The sequence below is a fragment of the Serinus canaria genome, chromosome 6 (genome assembly GCF_022539315.1).
Source record: "Serinus canaria isolate serCan28SL12 chromosome 6, serCan2020, whole genome shotgun sequence".
In the NCBI taxonomy this organism is placed as follows: Eukaryota; Metazoa; Chordata; class Aves; order Passeriformes; family Fringillidae; genus Serinus; species Serinus canaria.
In genome coordinates this window covers 29,798,840-29,819,846 of record NC_066320.1, presented here as the reverse complement: position 1 = coordinate 29,819,846, position 21,007 = coordinate 29,798,840, and the positions used below count along the sequence as shown (strand labels likewise).

The window sequence follows — 21,007 nt, the reverse complement described above, 5'->3', positions numbered from 1 at the left end:
TTTAGGGTAACAGGTGGTGAAGTGGAGAGCAGAGATAGGTGGATGAAACCATCCACAAATGTCATATCTCACTCTGACTGCTGCATGCTGCAGACATTGCTTGGCTCTTAGAGCTTGATCATGCCATCTGCTTGTTGGAGTCACAGTAACTGGCAAGTCATTTGATAGATAAATATATTTCCTATGAACTTTAATAGAAAATTCAAAATATTAATAAGAAATTAGAGTGCTAATTGTACTGTTTAAATGGAGAAAAGCTTTTTAAATGTTGCAATCACACTGCAGCTACACTAAAGCTGGGCATTCACAAAGCACCTACTCCGATTTCAAAATTTCAGATTTTTGGATAAAGATTGAGGGGCTACTTCCAGCACAATTTTTACTTTCTTTTCCCTTTTTATTTCCACCTGGAATGAAATTTGTCATAAATCAGGGAGCAAATCTGGCTGTGAATGCTGCAAAACCAGCTTTAACTTCTGTGACCTGTATGCAGCAAAAGCAAAATTCATTTCCAAGCATAGGCAGCAGAAGACAACTTGAATTTAGAGCTACACACTCTCTTAATATGTCATGATGTGGCACATGTAAGGTGAATTAATATTTCCAAAACAGGCATTATTGGCTGCTCATTCCCTGTTCTTCCAGTGACAATCAGACAGAAGCCTAAGGAGGCAGCTCTTTGGTTTAGGAGTGTCTGGGTCTAACCAGGGAGCAGAACTTTGTCTCCCTCCGACATCAGGAGGATGAAGGAGAGTCGGTGTGAGCCGGTGTTTAATTGCCACAGTGGCCAGCACCCATTAGAATTGAGAGGCTCCCACCTAGTGGATAATCTGCCCTGCTGTACTCCGGGCTGCCACGGTCCAAATGTTCTTGGGAACGTCTGAGTCATTTTTCCAAAGTTTACTGGCAAATCCTGGTCCAAAACAGAATCATTTCCAGACCTGAGGGTGCCCAATAGCAGACACAGTACGGAGCTTGGAAAAAAACAACTGAAAAGGGAGTTTAAAAAGCCTCTTTCATGAGTAAATCGATCCCTTTATGAGCAGAATGCTGCACATGTAAAGGCAGAAGTATTTCTCCAGTCTCTGTGGGTACTGCAGCTGATTTAATAATATTGATGCTCTGTCCCTAATCATCCCTTCCAAATATTTTTATTCCTTTGAATTGAAGAAGCAGATGCAGAGCTGATAGCATCTCTGGCTCTCTCCCTGGCACAGTGGAGTCTCAAAGGAGGCAACAGACTGAAAAGCAAGAAACAAATGAATGTCCTTTAGTCTCTGCTCCTCCTGGCTCTCCTTGGAGCAGCCTCTGCCTGGGAATTCAGCTTTGGAAGTGCTAGTGTTTCCTAGCCATACAAAGAGCTCTTCAGATCCGTGCCAGGAATGCAACCCCTCCACTTCTTAGGAGTGTGCTTGGCTGCTCAAGGCTGGCTGGCTGATAAGAGCAGTGACAAGGGTTGGAAGGAGCATTAGTGCCTCCCCTCCTTTCTCCTGGGGCTGTTTCCTGCTGAGCTCTCACCCCAGGCCCCCTCCAAAGATATCCCACAGCTGCAGTGCCACAATTGCTGTTTGCCTACCTAGGAAACCCATCACACAGGACAGCTGGATCAGCAGGATGGGCAGAGGTGAGGGGAGGGTTTCTGGACAGTGTTACTCCTCAGTGCATCTGCTATCTTATCCACGGAGGCATTTACCCGTCCACTCAGTGCTGCAAACCAGTCAGAAAAGCTAAAAACTAAAACTAAAACTTAAACCCTTTGGTGTCACAGAACCCACACATTCCTTTAATGGGGAATATCACTGTGCCTCTGCTGAAATTTGAACCAGCCAAGAAGCCAGCACAAATCTTCACTGGCACAACAACCTTCAGGAGATGGAGTTATAAACAAAACCATGCTTGCAGGTATCCTCATGCAAAAGTGAGTTTTGCCACGGTGAATTTTAATACAGTCTTCAGCAGTAAAGAAATCCAAGTGGAAAATCCTGGTCTGCATACTCCTGATAAAAACAAAACAACAGCCAGAGGAGGCATTTATAAAAGACTACTTATTATAACAATTTTCCTCTAATTTCCTTGTGAGCAGAGTTGAGTAAAAACCCCATCTCTAGCAGTGGCTCTGTCTGGTGTTCAGGGCATGGTTTATGTTGGATTGGATGGCCCAGGGGTCCTTCAGCAGGGCCACAGAGGGAAAACCTGCAGGTCAAACTGAGCTGCCACTAACTTACTTCTTAAATTAGAACTGAAAACTGTAATCTTCAACTCCTGAGCACATTTTATCTTCTGCCATCCTTGCTGCAGGGTCACCTGATAGGGCAGAGGGGCAGGAAACTGGGGACTCCACTTCTGCTCCAGGGCCTGAGTCACAACTGCATCTCCAGAGATTCAGAGGAAGACAAACCTGGGTAATGCATAAAACCTGGAGTTCAGAGCAGCTGCAGGGAAATACTTTCCAAATTTAATCAATTTTCTGAAACAGAAGATTAGATGATGCATATCTGTGTTTACAGAACTGCAATTTTGGTCTGTAGTACCTAAAAGGATTTTTTTCAATCTTTGGCTGATTTACCCAGAACAAAGCTGTTTTCCTTTCCCACTCTTTATATTTCTAAATAGTCCAGGGCACTGGAAAACTAGATTTTTGTTTCTAAGGGCATATTGCAAATTTTCTCATATCTTTCTGAAGTCTCATATTTTGGTTTTGGGTTTTTGTTGGTGGTTGTTTTTTTTTTTTTTTTTTTTTTTTTTGGCTGAACATCATCTATGCTGTGGTTTAAATATCAAATCTATTAGAAAAAAAAATGCAGATGGTGCAAAACACAAAAACAGTGGATCTGATTTCTAGAGGTTTATACTGGCATGGAAAGATCCTTGCAAAGCTTTGGGACAGCTCAGCCCTCCTTGTGTTCCCTTGTGCTGGGAATGTGGCCTGGCAGTTAAATGGAGCAGATCACTTCCACTCCTCAGCACATCCTGAGTTGCCAAAATACTCTGCCTTGGCAAGGTGAGAGAGCCAGAGCAGTTTGAGAAGCAGCAGAGGGCTGCCCTGGTTTCTTCTTCCATCCAAAGAAAATCTTTTGAGATTTCTTAATTGTCAGTGATCTTCACTAAGAAGGAAAAATCTTTACTTTTTTTGCCATTGTGTAGAAAAATTTAAATATCATCCCAGAATAATCCCATGCTTAGGGCAGGCACTGGATTGTGGTTCAAGTCTTGTGGTTCTGACCCAGATCAAAGCCTTTAACCTTTATTTCTTGCAGCCTAGTTCAGCTCTATACCACAGGATCACTGCATGTGGGTTTTTTTGTCTTTTGTCTGAGAATTTTACTGCCTCCATGTCTGTGTTTCCTGTAGCCCATCCTGCATTTGGTGCAAATTTTTGCTTTGAGAATTCTGTTTTAAGCCTTTACCCTCTGCTGCTTTAATCAACAGGAGCAGAACCCAGTTCTGGGGCTGAAGTTCTCTGTGTTTCACCACGGGTTTTTAGCTCCACATCTTCACTGGGAGCAATGCCAAGCCTGAACACCCAGGAAGAACTTGCAGGAGAGGGAGCTGAGCAGTCTGCAGCAATATCAAGCATGCAGCAAGACCCAGCAGAGCAATAAACAGATTAAAAGAAAGAATCTTGCATGACTGAGCCCTTGTACTGAGCCCACAGTGTGGGATGCTGTGATCTGATAGTGTCTAGACAACACTATCCTACATAACTTTGTTTCCTCTCTAACATACAGCCAGAAGTTTCCCAAAAGAAAATACATGAAGAGAATTTCAGGTTTACAGCCTCACTAGTCAATGAATTCCAGGTGACTTTTGCAAAGAATCCCCACCATATTTTTACAATACACGTTTATATGTGTGCATGGCTCCCCTTTTTGCTTGTTCCATAGCTAAAGTCTCAGAAACAAAATCTTTGTAAGAGGTTGTGCAAGGTTGTGCATTTGTAATATGGTGCATTTATGTGTCAGTGGGTGATGTTTTAATGAACAATCAATGAGAATGTTCTTGTTCACCATTATTTAGCATAATTAAACAAAGATGCTGAGTGATTATGAAGTATGTATAATGCACAAAAATACATTTTATAAACAAATAGGTTTGGAATAACATTTCTTTCGTTCTGAGCAGTCAAATAAAGACATGTCTTGTACAGCTCTGCTTCATGGTTTTGGTATAACAAACTCTTGAGCTGCAAGAATCAAAGTTTGGGGTAACTGTGATAAGCAGATGTCTCCTGTTAAGAAGTCCAGGGAGTCATGCTCTCTTGGAATATTTTTCTTCAGTTTCTCATAAAGATGCTGTGAAGCTTCTGGCTTTAGGAAGCAGCTCCAGTTAAGACAGAGGTGGTTCAGCCTTCAGAGTTTCTTTTTGTGAACCTCAGGAAGCAACACTGCATCAGTTTGTCTGTGTATTTCACTCCCTGATTTTGCCAGGCACATTTTCTGCTGTTGGCTCTCTGGGATCCCATCCAAAGCTTTTTCAGGGTTTACACTATGATCAAATAGGAGCAGTGTGACATAACAGAAAGTTTTCTTGTATTTTAGAATACATATGTCTTTTCTTGCTGCAAACAAGGAAGCTGACAGATGACAAATTGTGGATGGCATTTGAACTAAACTTCCAGTAGACTGGCAGCGTCTTTATGTTTATTTTTGGTGGAATGACCTTTCCATGTGTAAAGGCTCGAGATGCTTCTTGATTAAGTTAGACTTCCACATGAGAAACTTTCAGCTCAGAGAAATTAGGTGAAATTTTAAGAAAAAGGGTGCTCCCCTGAAACATAAATCCGTAATGAAATTTGCTCTTACTTGTTTTTTGGCTTTTGTTTTGGTTGCTGTCAATTTTTACAAGATTTTGGAAGCATTGATGTGCTTGATAAACTATGAAAAAAGATAAATTACTCTTCTGGTTTTGACCTACAGGTAAGATTTCTTCCTCTTTGTAAAAGGAAACTGACATCAAAATAAAAGAGTATTTTGATGCAGGAAACTGATCTTTCTTCATGTTCTCACATTTTTAGAAGTTTTAGTTATTTGACAATTCCTTTTCCACTTACTTATGAATTATTATTTAATTAGTTTACTTTGCTCAGCTCCCATCCTGACCCAGGCCTGGTTTTCTGACCTACCTGTTTTGTGTGAGGCAAGAACTTTGGCTGTGTCTGTATTGCAAAATTCAAATAGCTCAGACTTTTAGCCCTGTTTCCTTGTCAACCTCCCAGCTAAGTCAGGTAAAACTAAATACACGAAGCATTAGGTTTTGGGGGGGAGAATAAATATATAAAATAAATAAAAGAAATCAAGATAAGGAGAGGAAAGCATTTTTTCAGGACACGGTTTAAGTTCAGGCTCCTTTCCTGGTTGTATTCCATAATTCTGTGCAACTTCCCAGTTAGCTCACAGGAATCTGACCAGTCTGACCAGAGGCTGGGTAGCAGTTGTGAGATCTCCAAATTTTGCTCCAGATATTTCTGTTACACATCTGAAATCATCCATATTTGAAGAGTTATTTCAAGTCTCACTGCACCTCCTGTTCTTCAGAAGGATAATTAGATCTGTAAAGAAAGAAAAAAAATCAAAGTAATTAGATTTAAAAGAGGCTGGATATCAAGACTAACCCTCTTGGCATTGAAGTAAAGATGATGAAGAGCAATAAAATGTATTTCAGTCTAGTTTCCTTCTGCCTGCTTCCCATCAGGGCTCTGAGCTCACTGCTCCACATCCTGCTGGGTGAGAACAGCTCCTCAGAGATGCTCTCAGATCCCAGACCCCTTCCCTCCTGCCCATCCCTTCCTCCTCCCTTCTGGGGAAGCAGCAGTGCCAGAGCAGCACTGCTTTCTGTCTCCCAGGACATCCCTGTTCCTAATTCCACATTGCTTGTGCTACCTCCCAGGTGGACCTACAGTATCCTGAGGTAATGATTAAAAACTCAGACCTTTCCTGTGTCTTGATTTTCTTCATAAATCTGTAAAATGTGGGTTCTGTAGGGAAAAAAAAAAAATTAGAAGTGCTTTGATTTCAGAGCTGAAGTGAAGACCAGTCAGGAAACCATCTCTGCAAGATTTCACTGCCACAGCAGAGCTGCCAGACTTGGAATTAAGTAAAAAGTATGCAGACTAACAATTACCAGCAGATTAGCTGCTCTGACAGAGATAAATCAAGAGGCAAGTCCAAAACAATTCCTTTGCTGGAGTCAATACTCAGTAAAAACTATGATGTTGTTGTATCACCTGGGCTACTCTCTGGGTTTCCAGCCAGATTTTTACCCACCAGACAGAGTGGTGTGAGTAAAACAGAGTGTCCAATCCAAGGACAGCCAGTTTCTCCAGGAGGATGCTGTGGGAAATGGTGTTCAACTCTTTTCTCAAGTCCAGACAGACAATCCACAACCTTTCCTCATCCACCAGGTGGTCTCCCTCTCGCAGAAGGAGAAGCAGGTTTTGCCTTTTCCTAATCTCATGTTGGCTGGCTCTGATCCTTCCATTAACAAATCTCAAAAGATGTACTTGTTAATGAGAAACAGTTGCACAGTGGAGGTTTTTTTCCCCAAAGAATTTCTCCTCAGATCAGTGCTATCCAACACTCTGAATATTGCAAATCCTAAACCCAGGGGAAAAACTTCACCCTCAGTACACACTTGGGGAAGACTCAGTCAGTGCATAATTGCTTTATCTTTATAAAGCAATTTATATATTTATACCCACTTTTTGCAGGGACTTTTAGTATCTCTGAAAATGAAAGAAACCTTAGTTTATTTTCTTTATTTTTATTGCTGAATTATACAAAAACACATGGCCAGGGGCTTGGCAGTTCAGGCAGTGCAGCACACACTGATGCTGGTCAGAACTGGGTGCCACAACTCCATTGTCTCACACCAGTCCTGCTGCATCATCTCCTGGAGCTGCAGGCACTGGAAAATGTCACAACACTCCTAGAATTCCTGGCATTTTCTGCCTGTAGACCAACAAAAAATGTCTTTGATGCCTGCTGGATACAGAAATTCCTTACCTGCAGATCTCTGGCTAATCAAAATCCATGCTTAGAGTATTCCACTAATTCCTTACATATCCAAACTGCTTTGCTTTTAATACATTTTTAAGAGTTTAAAAATAAGAGTTTTTTAAACCACCTTTTCTGCACCCATGTGCTACAAATGCTTCTATCAGAAGTGTGTGCCTGGCAACAGTCTTGCCTGTTTAAATTAAAGAGAGGAAAATGCTACTGTGAGAGCAGCAGGCACGAAAATACTGTTTGATAACTATACAAGCAGTTTTCTCAGTGATATTACTATTTGGGAAGAGGGGGAGGTATTTAAGAGTACTTCAATATCCAATATGTGTACAAAGGGATTTTTTTGCAGAGTGAGAGTGTTGTGATTATTCTGCTGTGATTATTCTGTGATTTATTCCAGAGTGAGAGCTGCATGTGAGGATGCTCATCCTCTGCCTGTGCAGAGCTATCCTGATCCATTTCCCGCTGACAATTCCTACCTTGGCTCTCTCGGTGAGCCCTCTAAACCCCACACATCCCTAAATCTTCCCAGTGAACCGATCGGTGCTCATGGACACACACACGAATGTGGCACATGAAATCGGAATTCTTGGGAATGACGGGATCAGAGCGCTTTGGGCTGGAAGGGACCTTAAAAACCCCCCTGCCACACACAGGGCAGCCTGCTCCAAGCCCACGCAGCCGGGCCATCCTCCTCCCGAGGCTATCGCTGCCCACAGTGACACGTCCCGGGGTGGGCCCGCCCGGCGCGGCCATGCGGAATGGCCGGGATGAGCCTCGGGGCACAGCGGGGCGCGGCGTTTGTCCCCCGCACACGGTGACACCGCGCTCCGGCGCAGCCTTGGCACCGCCGTCCTGCTCGGTGGGTCTGAGGCTGGAGCTGGGATGAGGCCCGGGACCGGGACCAGGGCCGGGATCGGGACGAAGCGAATCTTCCCGGGCTGCCGGCGGCCAATCGCGGTGGCCCAGGCGCGCCCCCGCGGCGCCGCTGCCACCGGGCATGCCGGGAGTTGTAGTTCTTTCCCTGTGTCGCGCTGTTCTGTTCGCCGGCAGGTGAACTACAACTCCCAGTAGCCTGCGAGGCCCCGCCGCGCCATGCCCGGCCGTGCCTACGATCCCCATCGCGCCCCGCGGGGCCTGGAAGGAGAAGCGGGTCCGGGAGCGCGCGGGGCGGCGCCTGCGCAAAGCGCGGCTTCCTGAGCGTCTGGTGGCGGCCGCCATTTTGTGGTGCCGCTTCCCTCTCCCGCTCGGGATCTGCGGCCGCGGGACCTGGCGCGGGGGCGACGCGGAGCGGGGGGAGCCGGGGCCGCCCGCACCCTCCTCACCTTCCCTTCGCCTCCGTGCGCCGCCGAGCCCCTCCGGCGCTGCCCCCGGGCGCGGCTGCGGAGAGCGGCGCTCGCCCACCATCATGGAAGACGACGGGCAGCCCAGGACCCTGTGAGTGGGGAGGGGGCAGCAGGGTGGGCAGCGGGCCCGGGGCGGAGCGGGGCGGGGGCAGGGATGCGCTCCCGGGGAGCGGGGCCGGGGCCTCGGGGGGTGCCGGGGGAGCAGAGGGGGCCGAGCGGGACAGAGCGTGTGCGGCAGGGCCGGGAGCGGGGTCCGGGCAGGGGGAGCGGGAGCGGAGCGTGGCCCTCACGGAGACGGCGCTTCTCCCATCCAAGGAAAACGCTGGCGGGCCGCGGCTGGACCCGGCGTGTAACGGGGTCCATCCCCGGAGCCTCCGGGGCCCGTCCCCGCAGGTTTGGAGATGCAGGCGGGGGTCCCAAGCCTTCCCCGGGGAGCACAGGCTGCCCCCAGGCCCCCCCTGCACGGCGGTCCCGGCGCTGGGAAAGTTCTTTGTGCTCTGCCGGCGGTGGGTGGGATGGGGAGCGCCGGGAAAGCGGGAGGGATCGCTCTTCCCTCCAGCGTGTCACGCTGTGGTTCAATAACAGGGTATCGGGCCCAGCAGAAAGAAATAACTGTGTGCTGGCCGTGTCTCTCCGCGCTGTTTAGTCACTTGGTGGCTGTCATCCGTTTTCTGTTTGAAAATACAAATTTTGAGCATTTTGGGGTTGCTGCTGGGTTCTTTTCGGCTTTGCAGATGTGGTTTTGATGGATTTTCTTTGTCCTGTTGGCTTAAAGGAGGGAGGTTCGCGCTTGTGGTTGGGCACTTGAGAGCAGGGATTTTGTGCTGCTGCTGATTTTAAGCAGTTCCCAGATTTGCAGAGCAGCTGCCAGAGGGTGTTTCGGGCTCTGTGAGCGGTGCAGCGTTCGGGCTGTCCCTGGAAGAAAGGCAGGCTCATGCCTGAGCTGCCCAGATGACAAACACAACTCAGGACTGTGCAAATGAAATCTTTGTCTATTTAGCTTTCAAGACAGTAGCCTTCAGAAAAACTCTCCGAGATAGTCTGGACTGAAAGCCACTCTAAAGAAACTACTGAAACAGAGTAAAATATCTCATAATTCTGTTCTCACTATGAAAATGATGACTTGGCATTTAAGGCTTCGCAAGGCATTTTGTTTTTTCTTCTTTCTAGGTCTGCGAAAGTTCTTTAAACTCGTTTATAGTGTAGTATAAGTACTTAGTCCTTGCTCCCTGAGGTGCATATTTTAAGTAAGCAGATCTGAAATGCTTTTTGTGTTGGTTACCCAAATGATTTGAGTTTGCTTGGCCCTCAGAGCAGACCTAGGTTTGAGTGTTGTTTTAGAATAGGAGAAAGGAAAAGAGCAGAGTCACGCAGTGTTTTATTCAGTTTTATATTCAAGGCCCCTTTCTTCATTATTGGTTCTTTTTCTTTCTTTCTAAGAACTGCTAGAGTCCCATTAAGTTTGAGATGTTCTTTTAGTGCTAACAAGTTTGGGTACCACATTGGCCATGGGTCCTTTCCAGGAACACATCCATCAAGGACCTGACTTAACCCACTTAGTTACTAACAAGAAAAAAATAAATTTGTACTAAGATGTCTGAACTAGCATCTCTACAGCTGCCCCAAATGGTTTATTGCCCACGTGTGACTGTTTCATTTGTTAAACTAATAAACAGCACGCACATTAATTTCCTAGTAGTTCTGTAGTAACCACAATCACAAAGGGTTACTTTCCTGTAATTATCTGTAGGCTTTTTGCTTGGAAGACAAAAATTTTGCTGTAGCATTTTCTACATTTTACCTTCTTGTCCCTACTTTTTATCTGAAATATCTTTAAATTTAGAATAGCAAGGTGTGTTTTAAAGATTATTATCCTGAGCCCTGCTTTTCATATAGAGCATTTGTGATCTCATAATAAAAGTCACTGTCCCCCAAGAAGAACAAATAAAATGTTGAACTTCTAAGTTTTCAATGTTTGGTGTATTTGGGGAAGGGGAGGGGGGAGAAAGTGAAGAACAAATTGTTTCAGTAGCTATTTTACCATTTGCAAAAGCCCTTGATTGAAAAGCCCTTGATAGTGTAAGCAGAACTTTATGAATGTCTTAGTTTTTCACTAATGAAGGAATAAAAGAAATCCAAAATCTGTAAATTAGGAAAGAATTTTCTTTATTAACAGTTGCAAGCCATTTTTTTTTACTTATAAAAGGCAAAACCTACCTCACCACTGTAACATTTATGTCCATCTTAACCAGCTCAGAATAAGGATTGTTCCAGTTTGCAGTCCTTACAGGACTGTTATGTTTATTCCAGTCATGATAGGTCAGTCATAAACCACTAAGAATTCAGAATATTTTCTGAAGCTTAATATAGAATGCCGACACTGTTTGCGTTTTTATTTCTTAACATTACAGAAATGTGAAGAATAACCTTAGATACTTTCTGCCAAAAAACTTTCCAGGAATGGGGGCCCTTCTTCATGATTTGTCACATGTAATTTTTCAGCTGGTCCTAAACTGAGCTGTGAGCTTCTGATTTTTTTGTTGTTTTTTGTCTTAGTAGAACACTTGAAAGCTCTGTGAGTACTGTTGGATTTCACAGGCTGTATCAAAGTCCTGCTTTTACTTCAAAGTGAAAACTAAACTATCAGAAACCTGATGTGCTGCTAATGTTATCTGTTCTCACAGGCAGCCAGTAAAGTTGCAAAGTTGTATATTCTTGTGAAGTTTTTAGAAATGTTTTGCGTGATTTGTAGGTGTTCAGGGACTGCTCTGAAGTCACTGCATGCCTACAGCTGCTATCTCATCAGCCTTGCTGTGCTGTATTCCAAGTCTGGAATGTGGATAAAGTGCAGGAGTAAAGCTTCACCCGGGTTCACTTCTCTTGAGCTTCCTCTCAGTTCAGCTCTGTACAGGAATGTTGTCTCCTGGAGGAGGCTGCATAGTGGATTATTCTTGGTGTGGTTTTATTTCCAGTAGCTCACAAACACTAGGCAGAGTTGCCAGAGTTTCCATGGGCTCTTGAGCACATCAATTACCTTATTGCTTATCATAATTTCCTCTTTTAAATATGGAAACTGCCTTTTCTTGTGTGTTGCCTGTGTGAGTGAGAAATCAGATTTACTATCTTTCCTCAAAAAAAGAGTTTAAAGGAGTTTTGTGTACCTCAGAGTAGTGGCTGTAAATGTCCCTTTCTTACCTCCCTGTCTGGGATGCGATACAAACCTGTTTACCTTCAAAAAGAGAGTTTTGCTGCTCAAGCCAAAGAGTTGATTTCCAAAACTCATTATGGACTGATACATGCCTCTTGTGTTCCTTAGATAGTTCTACAACATCTCTGAATTTCAAGTAGCTTGTTACTCTTTGTGTTGTCAGCAGCATTCAGAAGTGTAATAGATAAAAATGTATGTCAGGACATCTCTCTGTCTATGGGTTGTTGGGGTTTTTTTGTAGCTGCTTATTAATTGGTGTTTAAGTGCTTCAGGCCTGCAGAAGGGAGCAAATACTATTGCCTGTGTGCAGAAAGGCACAACTTTTACTGCTTTGTCACATCATCCAAGACCACCTATAAAAGCTTAGTAAGTGCTTCTGCCTTGCTGGGTTTTGTAATTTTTTAAAACTTTGCATAATAAATCCTTTAGAATGTATCAGTCCAGAAAGGTTGGAATACAGTACAATAGCATGTTAAGAGTCTTCGGGTTTCTTGAGTTGTGGTTGTGATAATTTTGATTTCATGGAGTAGAAAAGAAGCTGCAGTTGTGTTACATCATGTGTAAATGGAGCTAGGGAGGGGGAAGGTGACCATAGGCTGGCCATGTGTAGTGGGTGATTAGCATTAGCTCAGCCAGGTTTTGTGTTTCCAGAAAGGTAAGGTGTCTGCTCCTAATGTGGTGAATATATTGATTTCTTTAGTTCTGTAGCACTCAGACATTGACACTGAAGATGTTTGCTTGTATGTTTTTATTAAAGTAGTTTCTAACTGTACTGAAGGATGTGATGTCACTGCAGTCTGCTTAAAGACATGAACTAACCATCAAGTCTTACTTTTTTAGCATATTGTTTCAAATTTGTAGAGAGTTGTATTTCCATATTTTCCATTTAGTTTGAGATTTGGGTCTCTCTGAGTGTTGTCCTTGCTGCATGAACCTTTACTGTGCAGTATTCTCAGTGGGTGCATTACTGAAGTTTGGGTTTTAGCAACTTGGGAAGGGTGGGAATGCCTCTGACTAATGGTGATATTGTGCACCAAGGCAGTGTTTAACAGATACATTTAGGGAATTAGTGGACCAGTAGGATTTCACATCCCATCTGAATCTAGCAGTCAAGGTGGTCCTGATTTTTGTGAAAAGGCAGTTTCATAGCTAAAGATTATGATGCAACATTCTCAAAACTTTCTTGTTTAAGGCATGGTGGTATCAAAAAACCACTTAGTATATCTTAAATATTCTAGGAGTTAGTATAACTTTTCTTACCTTAGTTGAATAGATTGCTGAGGAATCTATTTCCCTGGCCTTTTTTTCTTTTTAAAATTTTTGTCAGACCAAGAGGAATTTTCCAGCTTGATTTTCAGACTTGTGTTTTCCAAATGCATGTTAATATTATGCAGAAGAGGATGATACTTGGGTTTTTTTTGTTAGTGTTAATTGTATTCCTTACTGTATCTGATTTGCAGTAGAAATAATGTGTTAATTTCATATCAGTGTTACTGTATCGGTGTGCTGTGAAGGCTCAGTGTTAATGAATACTGTTCTGCAGCATACAGAGGAAACCAGTACTAGCAATAAACTGACCCTTTATGTTGGAATTCCTACTGGGATATACACTTGCCATTTGATTTTAGTAGTATCTTCAAAGGTTAACATTTCCACTAAAAGCTATTAGTGATTTACAATTTATTCTTGGTGAATGATTAACAAAAATTTAGTTAATATTTCAGAAAAAAAGTATGGATAAATGTTTAACTACTGAGTTTTCAGGATAGAACTGAAAAGTCAGTGAGATGGACAATTTGTCCTGTAAGGGCTCTTAGAGTTCTGCAGTTTTAACTTCTCTACTGAAAAGCTTCAAAACAATCTAGGCTTCTGTCAATGACTTCTGTTAATTCATACATAGTTCATAAGGATTTTAGTGGATGTTCTCTGTTCAGGTGGTACTTCAGGAAGTCACTCTGGATCTTGTAGCATTGAAGTCCTGCTGAGAAAGTGCAGAATTGCCCTGTAGCTGCCAAAAGAAGAACATAAACAAACATCTGTTGATAACATTGTGTGGTGTTCTAATGAAAACAAACAGTGTCCGTTTTCATTTTGCTGATCCGGATGAAAGTCCAGCTGTCAAGCACGACTTGCTTTTGAAGAGTTTTCAAGGGTTGCCTCTCAGAGCTATTTCGGAGCATACCTTTAGTTAACTCAAAATAATTTGTCTGTGAGCACTAAGAAAGGCTTGTTCACATTTATGTTCACTGTATTAACAGGTCAGGCTGACTTGAGTTTGCAGTTTTATGACATTCTGTAACTGACCAGAGTAAAATGTATATTCTTTCAACTTCTAAATCAGAGAAGGTTCTGCTCATCTTATTGGTTACACTTGAATTCTTTATGCTTTAACAGGCTTGTTTGTGAAGGTGATGAAGGTCCCTCTACTGATGGCTTGTGACATCTGTTACTGTGACAAGCCTTTCTCTTAACTGATCACTTTGTTTACAATTTGATTACAAATTAGTCACATTGTTAAAAAGAATTTAGTTTTGGGTTCCTGACTTTCTCAGCCATTATTGTGACCTGCTAAATCTAGGACTCATCTCAACTTGCTAAGTATTTCAAAACTTGGAATTATTTCTCAAGATTTAAAAAGTAATGAAAATCAAGAAGTCTGGTGATATTAAAATAGCACTGCCAGAATTTTGGGGGGGTATTACAAAGGTAGGAGCTGTTGAGATGGATGCTGCACAGTGCATTCCTATGGCAGAATGTAGCATAAATTGCCTTGTCTGTTGGTGAGTGGGCTGGCTTTGCAGATGCTCAGGAAAACAGAAAAGTTGAGTTGGTTGTTTGCAAGGCAGCACAATTTGTCCGAGAGCTGCTCCTGAGCTCATGGGAGTTAGATGTGTGTTTGTACCCAAATTCAGAAGTATTTTTGATGAGATACTCAGTGGGAAGTGAAACTTAAAATATCATTGCCCAATTGGTTGCTTGTTCTGCACAACATTCTTGAGCAATGTTCTTCATGCTTTGACATCTCTGTGCCAAGGGAATGAGTGGCACTAGGTCTGGGTGTCCAGTGTTGTCTGTATTGAGCTTCACTTCTCAGTTGTGTGGCCAGTGGTATAATTCAGAAACCACATGAGTACTGCATTAAAACTGTGAAGTAATTAGTAAATATTGTCTTGAAGATACCTGAGGTGTTTTAAAAGGAGATTCTTTATAGTTGTTTAAGTTTTTAAAACGGTAATTATATTTTAAAAGATGACAATTTCTGGTTTAAAATCTTGGTTTTTTGTTTCCTTGTGTAGCTATGTAGGAAACCTCTCCAGAGATGTGACTGAGGTTCTCATACTTCAGTTATTCAGCCAGATTGGACCATGCAAAAGCTGTAAAATGATAACAGAGGTAAGGCCTTCCACATCTGGGGGGTTGCAAGTGTAATGTAGCTTTATCCTAAGTTGTCCAAAACAAATTAAGTTGAGGGCTTCTTTTGACATTACTGGCAGTGGGTTTCTTTGGGTTGATTGTATTTGGCTCTGGGGATAACTCTTTGCAGGAGAGACTTGATCTGTGCAGTCCCGTGCTTTGCCTGTAGCCCTGACATAGCTTTAGTCAGCTGGTGATGGGATTCCACTTTGTTTAAAAGATTGTTACCCCCTCTTTGCAGAATCACATTGTTCTGATGATCAGAAACCTTATTATTTCAAGTGTTATTCATGGCTATTTTGTACATTTTTTCACTTTATTTGAACATGAGCCTCAGTAATTCTTGTCTCTCTTGAATAAATGATTCTTTGCTATGGATGAAAAGTAAGAAATCCTTCAAAATAAGTTTGACTCTTCCTCAACTTTTTCTGCACTAGTTCAAATACCTCTTGTCTGCACCAGTACAAATAGTTCTTGTCTGCACCTGTCTGTTCTTAAATTAATTTTTCCTTGAAACAAAGTGACAAAATTTCCATAGTATTCCAGATAAAGTCTTTTGCACAGAGTGTTGGTAAGTATTAATGTTTTCTTATCTCCATTGTAAATACTATGGTACCTTTATGGTTGGCAGCCATTTCTGTGAGCTTTTTGACACATCCTACAAAACTTCTCTCTCCTTGGTATTTTTCCTTCCTTCTGCATTTGTAACTGGTAAGCTTTGAGCAGGCAGGAACTAATTTGAGCTTCAGCCAGGTTTAAGCTTTCGTCCTTCGTCTCTGGTTTCTGTATTCTCTTCATAGTTTTTACTACATCTTATGCTTCTTACTAATTTGTAATTACAGATTTCTTGAGGACAGTTACATTAATTTGTTGTCAGGATTATTAATGAAAGTTTTAAAAGGCATGTCTTGTGACCAGACTTCTTTAGGAATGCTACCAGAAACTCCCCTGTGGGCTTCTTCTCCTTTCAATGTGTCGTACAGCTTGTTTATTTCTTTGTTTTTAGCTTATCATCAACTTGCTGCTTGTTTAATCACTCTCATCTTTGTCTGGACTAATAATTTCCCATGTGACACTTTCCTCTGCTGGATTGGCTTTAAGTTTATTGGAGAAAAATAACAGAAAGTTGACAGATCACAGTTGTTAGTTCTTCTCTGAAGAAACAGTTTTGATTGTCATGTGCTCTACAGACATAAGGTGCTGCTGCTCCCACCTTTGGCTGGGTGAGAGCTGTTAGCAGCAGTTTGGTTTCTTGGGAATCAGATGAGAAATTCCAACATTTTTATCTTGGTGAGGCTTTGTGGTTTTATGATCTTTCCATAAGTGAGACATCTTAATGAAACAAATAGATAAACAAACATTGCTGGCAGCTGTATTCAGTCCCAGAGAGGTGACTGCACTGGGCTGACCTCAGCACCTGCCAGTAAGCAGTCACAGAAGTGCAGGTGGGATTCTAGGCTGTCACAGGACCTGTCCATGGTGTCCATCCTTCTACTGTGTGTGGTTAACCTCTTTTAGGGACTGTGTCATGGTTAGGTGGCTCTTACCATTGTTAGTACCACCATCACCTTTTAAAAACTTGTGATTTTTTTATTTTAGCCAGGTGTATCAAGTCATTATTTTTCTTTTGTAGAGTATATGACATGAACACATCAAGTGTTGAAAAATTTCAGGTGTTTCTTTTGGGGGTTTGTAATACTCAGGCTGCTGGCACAGTATCTGTAGATAGTTTGAACACCTAAAGATCTGAGTGTCTGCAAAAGAGATTCCTCTCATGTTCAGACAAGTTCTCAGTGCTAAAGAAGACCTCCCTACAATCTAAAAGTAAGGCTGCACTTCAGCTGAAGCATAAACTACACCAAATTTCCTAAAGAAGCCTTAAATGGGTTTCCCAAAGTAGTGTGGGAGGAGGGGTGAATTAAGGCTTTCTTTTTTGGGGCATCTGAGTGAGTGTGCTTGTAGATAACTTTGTGACTGAAACTTTTTTTATGATCTCAGGTGCATTTTTTTCTCATCTGTTCATTGTGCATCAGAGTCCCCAGGTAGTGACAGTGTTCAGGAGGAAGACTTCAGACTCCAAGACCATTTTAGGTGTATAAAGGCCTTATGATCCATTCAACTGTTGCATCTTCACAGCTCCACAAGTAGACAGAACTATGTTTAAGCTGTACAATCCATTCTTAGGGGGAAGGATTAGAATTGTTCATCAGTGTAAGTGTGTACAGGTTGTCAGAAGTTAAATAGGAATGCTGGAAAAGGCTTCTCTTAGTCTCTTAGCTCGTGTTACAGCTGTGTTCTACCTGTACTGGGGGAGGTTGTGAAATACTGATGAGATAGTGATGAGATACTGATGAGATACTGATGCCAGAACGGTTCCTCTCTGCTAGACCCTTCCTTTTCCATGTGAGAAATAACTTGCTTAGGGTAATTTTAGTGTTTATAGAATTATATTTTACCATTTTGGTCCGTGCACATGCTGAATAGTTAATGGAAATGTTTTGGTGAGAGTTTTGGTACTCATTACATCCTGAAGATGATCAAATCCAGTGTTCAAGTTGGCATTCTCAACATCCTTTCCACTTGATCAGCTTTTCAGAAAACTCTTCTGTTCTTTGCACTTTATACTCTGGTACAATTATTACTTCAGTGACCTCTGTCACTGAGTATTTTTAAAGGTGATTTGTTAGGCCATCCTACAAAAACAGGTTGTACTGAAGGTTAACAGAGTTAACAGTCAATCGATTAGTATCCTTTTCCCTCAGTCAAACTATTTGGAGTTCTTTTAAAAGGTTATTTCCCAGTTTTTGCTATGGCATTTTTCACTTGAGACTGACACTGTGGAGGTTCCAGGTTGCTGCCTGCTGGTGGTTTTCAGTCAAATAAAAGGAAAGACTTCTTAAGTAGGGCAAGAGAAAATTGGTGAAAATGTGTCTGGGGAATAAACCTTTCTAGCTTTGAGTATATGCATGAAGTAGTTTTTTCTTCTCTCCATTCTTCCCCCTTTTCCCCCCTTTCCATCCAGTTTGCAGATTGCTTTTCTGATCAGTTATTTTTAGTACAGTAAACTTCAGTCCTCATTCAGAGCAAGGTATCCTTCAGAAACTGCTCGACCTTTAATAAAAAATCCATCTTAAGAATTCTTGCATTTAAGTGTAATGTCAAAGGCTATTTCTTAAATCTGATGCAAATCATTCTGAAAGTTTCTAGCTGTAAGTAATATATTTTCCTGGATTTTCTTCTCAGCAACCCGATAGCAGAAGGGTCAACTCTTCTGTTGGATTTTCTGTTTTGCAGCATACAAGCAATGACCCTTATTGCTTTGTGGAATTTTATGAACACAGAGATGCAGCTGCTGCATTAGCTGCTATGAATGGGAGAAAAATTTTGGGAAAGGTAAGTTGCTCACCTGGTAATCTTAGATTTAAAGAATATAGATTTGCGTGAAAATATTGATAAAACCGTTGAAGATGTTTTACCAAGATTAAATATTGATAGAATAATCTTTTAAAAGTATTGATATTAAAAAAGTAAGTCTTGTTTAGGAAATTATTTGTGATCTTGTATTATTTGTGATCTTCTATGTATGATGGTGTTTTATATTAAATGATGATTTCTAAATGTTGACAGTTGTAACCCACCCTTGAATGAACTTATAAAATGTAAGAATTTTGTGAATTTATACTAAATCTTATACTTGTTTTCAGGAGGTCAAAGTAAACTGGGCAACAACACCAAGTAGCCAGAAAAAAGATACATCCAGTAAGTAATGTAATGCCACAGTATCACTTCTGCACAAATACTTCACCAAGTGGTGATAATTTATCATAAATGCATTTAAACATAACTTCTCTCCTTCCCATCTAGTGTTTAATAGCATTTTGCAAACTAATTCTTCTGTTTCTGCTTTACAACTGGGGAAACCGGAGTGGACAGATTAAATTGCTGCTGCTCTTCACATGGAATCCTGAGCGTTCCTGGTTCCCAGAGCTGTGTGCAGAGCATCACTTTCTCAGGAGTTGAAACTTCAGATAGCAGTTAAATATTTGATTAGTAAATTATTTATTTTCAGATCACTTCCATGTGTTCGTTGGGGATTTAAGTCCAGAAATAACAACAGAAGACATCAAGTCAGCATTTGCTCCTTTTGGTAAAATATCGTAAGTATCATCATAAACATTTCCATTATTAGTCAGAAAATGTGATAGTGAAAATGTGTTTCTAAGTTGAAATGTTATTTCTTATCTATTGAGATAATTTTTCTACTGTTCATTTCCTTGTGGTGGGTGGGTGGGTAGTAAAGAGGGGTTGTATCTCAATGTGTTTCACAATGTAAATACAGTAATGTAATTGTGCTCTGGTTTGCTGAAAGCAATGTGCTTTTAACCTAATTTACATGCTAATGTCCTTCAACCTTTGATTAAAATTTAATTACTGCTCTAAGTGTGATTTTTTTGCTGTTGAGAATGTGTACAGAGTAGTGACTTGACAACTGGTGTATATTTTATCTTGGGTGTGTTTTATGTGCATTTTTGCTGCATTTCATACACAGTGTGGAAAACTGGGCAAATGAAATATAATTCTATAAAGCAGCTAGTAATAACTTGGGAATGTTTTGGAAAAGCTAATACCTATGAGAATGAAATCTGTTTTTTTGGATGATAATGGGATGAATTACAATTATAATATCTTAAATGAAAGAATGGTGGCTTTACAATATGTGCACATTTCTGCCAGTTAAGAGAATGTTTCTTTAAACTTCTCTTGGACAATTCAGGTGATCCTAAATCACCTGGTGTTCTAATTGAACATTTTTAACATTACAAAATTCTTGAGAGTGCTAAAATACATATGTCGTAAAGAGTACTGCTACAAAAAAGTCTGTTAATCTTTTATCAGTTTATCTTTATAAAAATCAAAGTTGCACATGAAGGTTTTTGTACTACTTTACAGGAATATATTTCTAAGAACAAAATTCTTATTTTTCTCTTGTTCTGTACGCATATTTTTAAATGAATCATAAATCTTATTTCTTACCTCTGCTGTTTTGTTTACTTTGCTTTTTGTCTCTTAATGTGGTAAGTAGTACTGTTTTAAAAATCAATTTAAAAAGAATAATTCAGGTTTCTGTTTCTCAATCTATATTTATACCTGAGACCTGCAGTTTTTCTAAAGTCCAAGTCACAATTAAAAGTAATAGCATTCTGGTTATTTTGCAGAATTGCTCATAAGAATGGACAGGATCTTGAAGGCTAACTGCAAGGAACTGTGCACACTGGAACTCAGTTGTAGATTTTTTCTCATTTCTATTTATTCTTATTATACATTATTTATATATACATATTTTAGTATTTACATTTTAACATTCTATATTCAGTGCAGTTCTATATTTCCAATCATTTTAACTTACTCACTAAAATTTCTGTGTAAATTTGTTGTTTTCGTACTGGTGTGCTTAGCATTGTTGTTAGTTTTATTCTCCTTTCTTAAATTTCTGAAAATGTCAATTTTTCAAAATTTACAGCTACCCAAACTCCAAAATGATGGTAGAGAATTGACCAAGAAAAATAAAGAAATCTGTTAACAGGCCATGTATGCCTTTTAATTCCTATTTTTTCCTCTTTTTCGATTTTTTTAATATTTCATATATTTTGTATCACTAGGCAGAAGACATTTAACTATTTAGAAAATGCATGGTAAATTAGATAGAATTGTTACAGTAATTTATAGAACAGTAAACCTTAGAGGACCCTAGCCAATAGAATATTAGAAAAGGAAACTTTGTTTCTCTTATACTTCAAATTTGAACATTCTAGTTATAGCCAGTATAGGTTATGTGCATAGGTTGCATGTTTATTACATGTTATTTTTTTTGTCCTACTGCTTTTTTCTAACAGGTAAAGAAGCAATAGGGAGAGTTCAGGAATGACTGTAGTTTTAGGGCTAACTGAATTTATAAGAAAAAATTATGCTCACAATACAGTGTGTGTGGTTCCTTTTAGTTTTTATTTTGCAGGTTATCAATACTACCCTCATAT

At 40.8% G+C, this 21,007-nt stretch overlaps 1 protein-coding gene across 8 annotated transcripts in view; it reads left to right on the top strand.

Moving 5' to 3' along the window:
* TIAL1 (TIA1 cytotoxic granule associated RNA binding protein like 1) overlaps positions 1–21,007 on the top strand; it is a 256,506-nt gene that overhangs the window by 229,344 nt on the left and 6,155 nt on the right. Inside the window, exons 1-5 of one of the 8 annotated variants that reach the window (XM_050976373.1) lie at positions 8,201–8,441; positions 14,855–14,951; positions 18,216–18,365; positions 18,677–18,731; positions 19,042–19,129. The exons of 3 other annotated variants lie outside the window; for them this stretch is intronic. In XM_050976373.1, the coding sequence (XP_050832330.1) occupies positions 8,413–8,441; positions 14,855–14,951; positions 18,216–18,365; positions 18,677–18,731; positions 19,042–19,129 (419 nt within the window). In that variant the 5' untranslated portion in view covers positions 8,201–8,412. Of the gene's footprint in view, positions 1–8,200; positions 8,442–14,513; positions 14,518–14,854; positions 14,952–18,215; positions 18,366–18,676; positions 18,732–19,041; positions 19,130–20,334; positions 20,562–21,007 lie in introns of those variants that run through there. 4 more of the 8 variants (XM_009087139.4, XM_009087141.4, XM_050976376.1 and 1 more) reach the window with 4 other exon arrangements.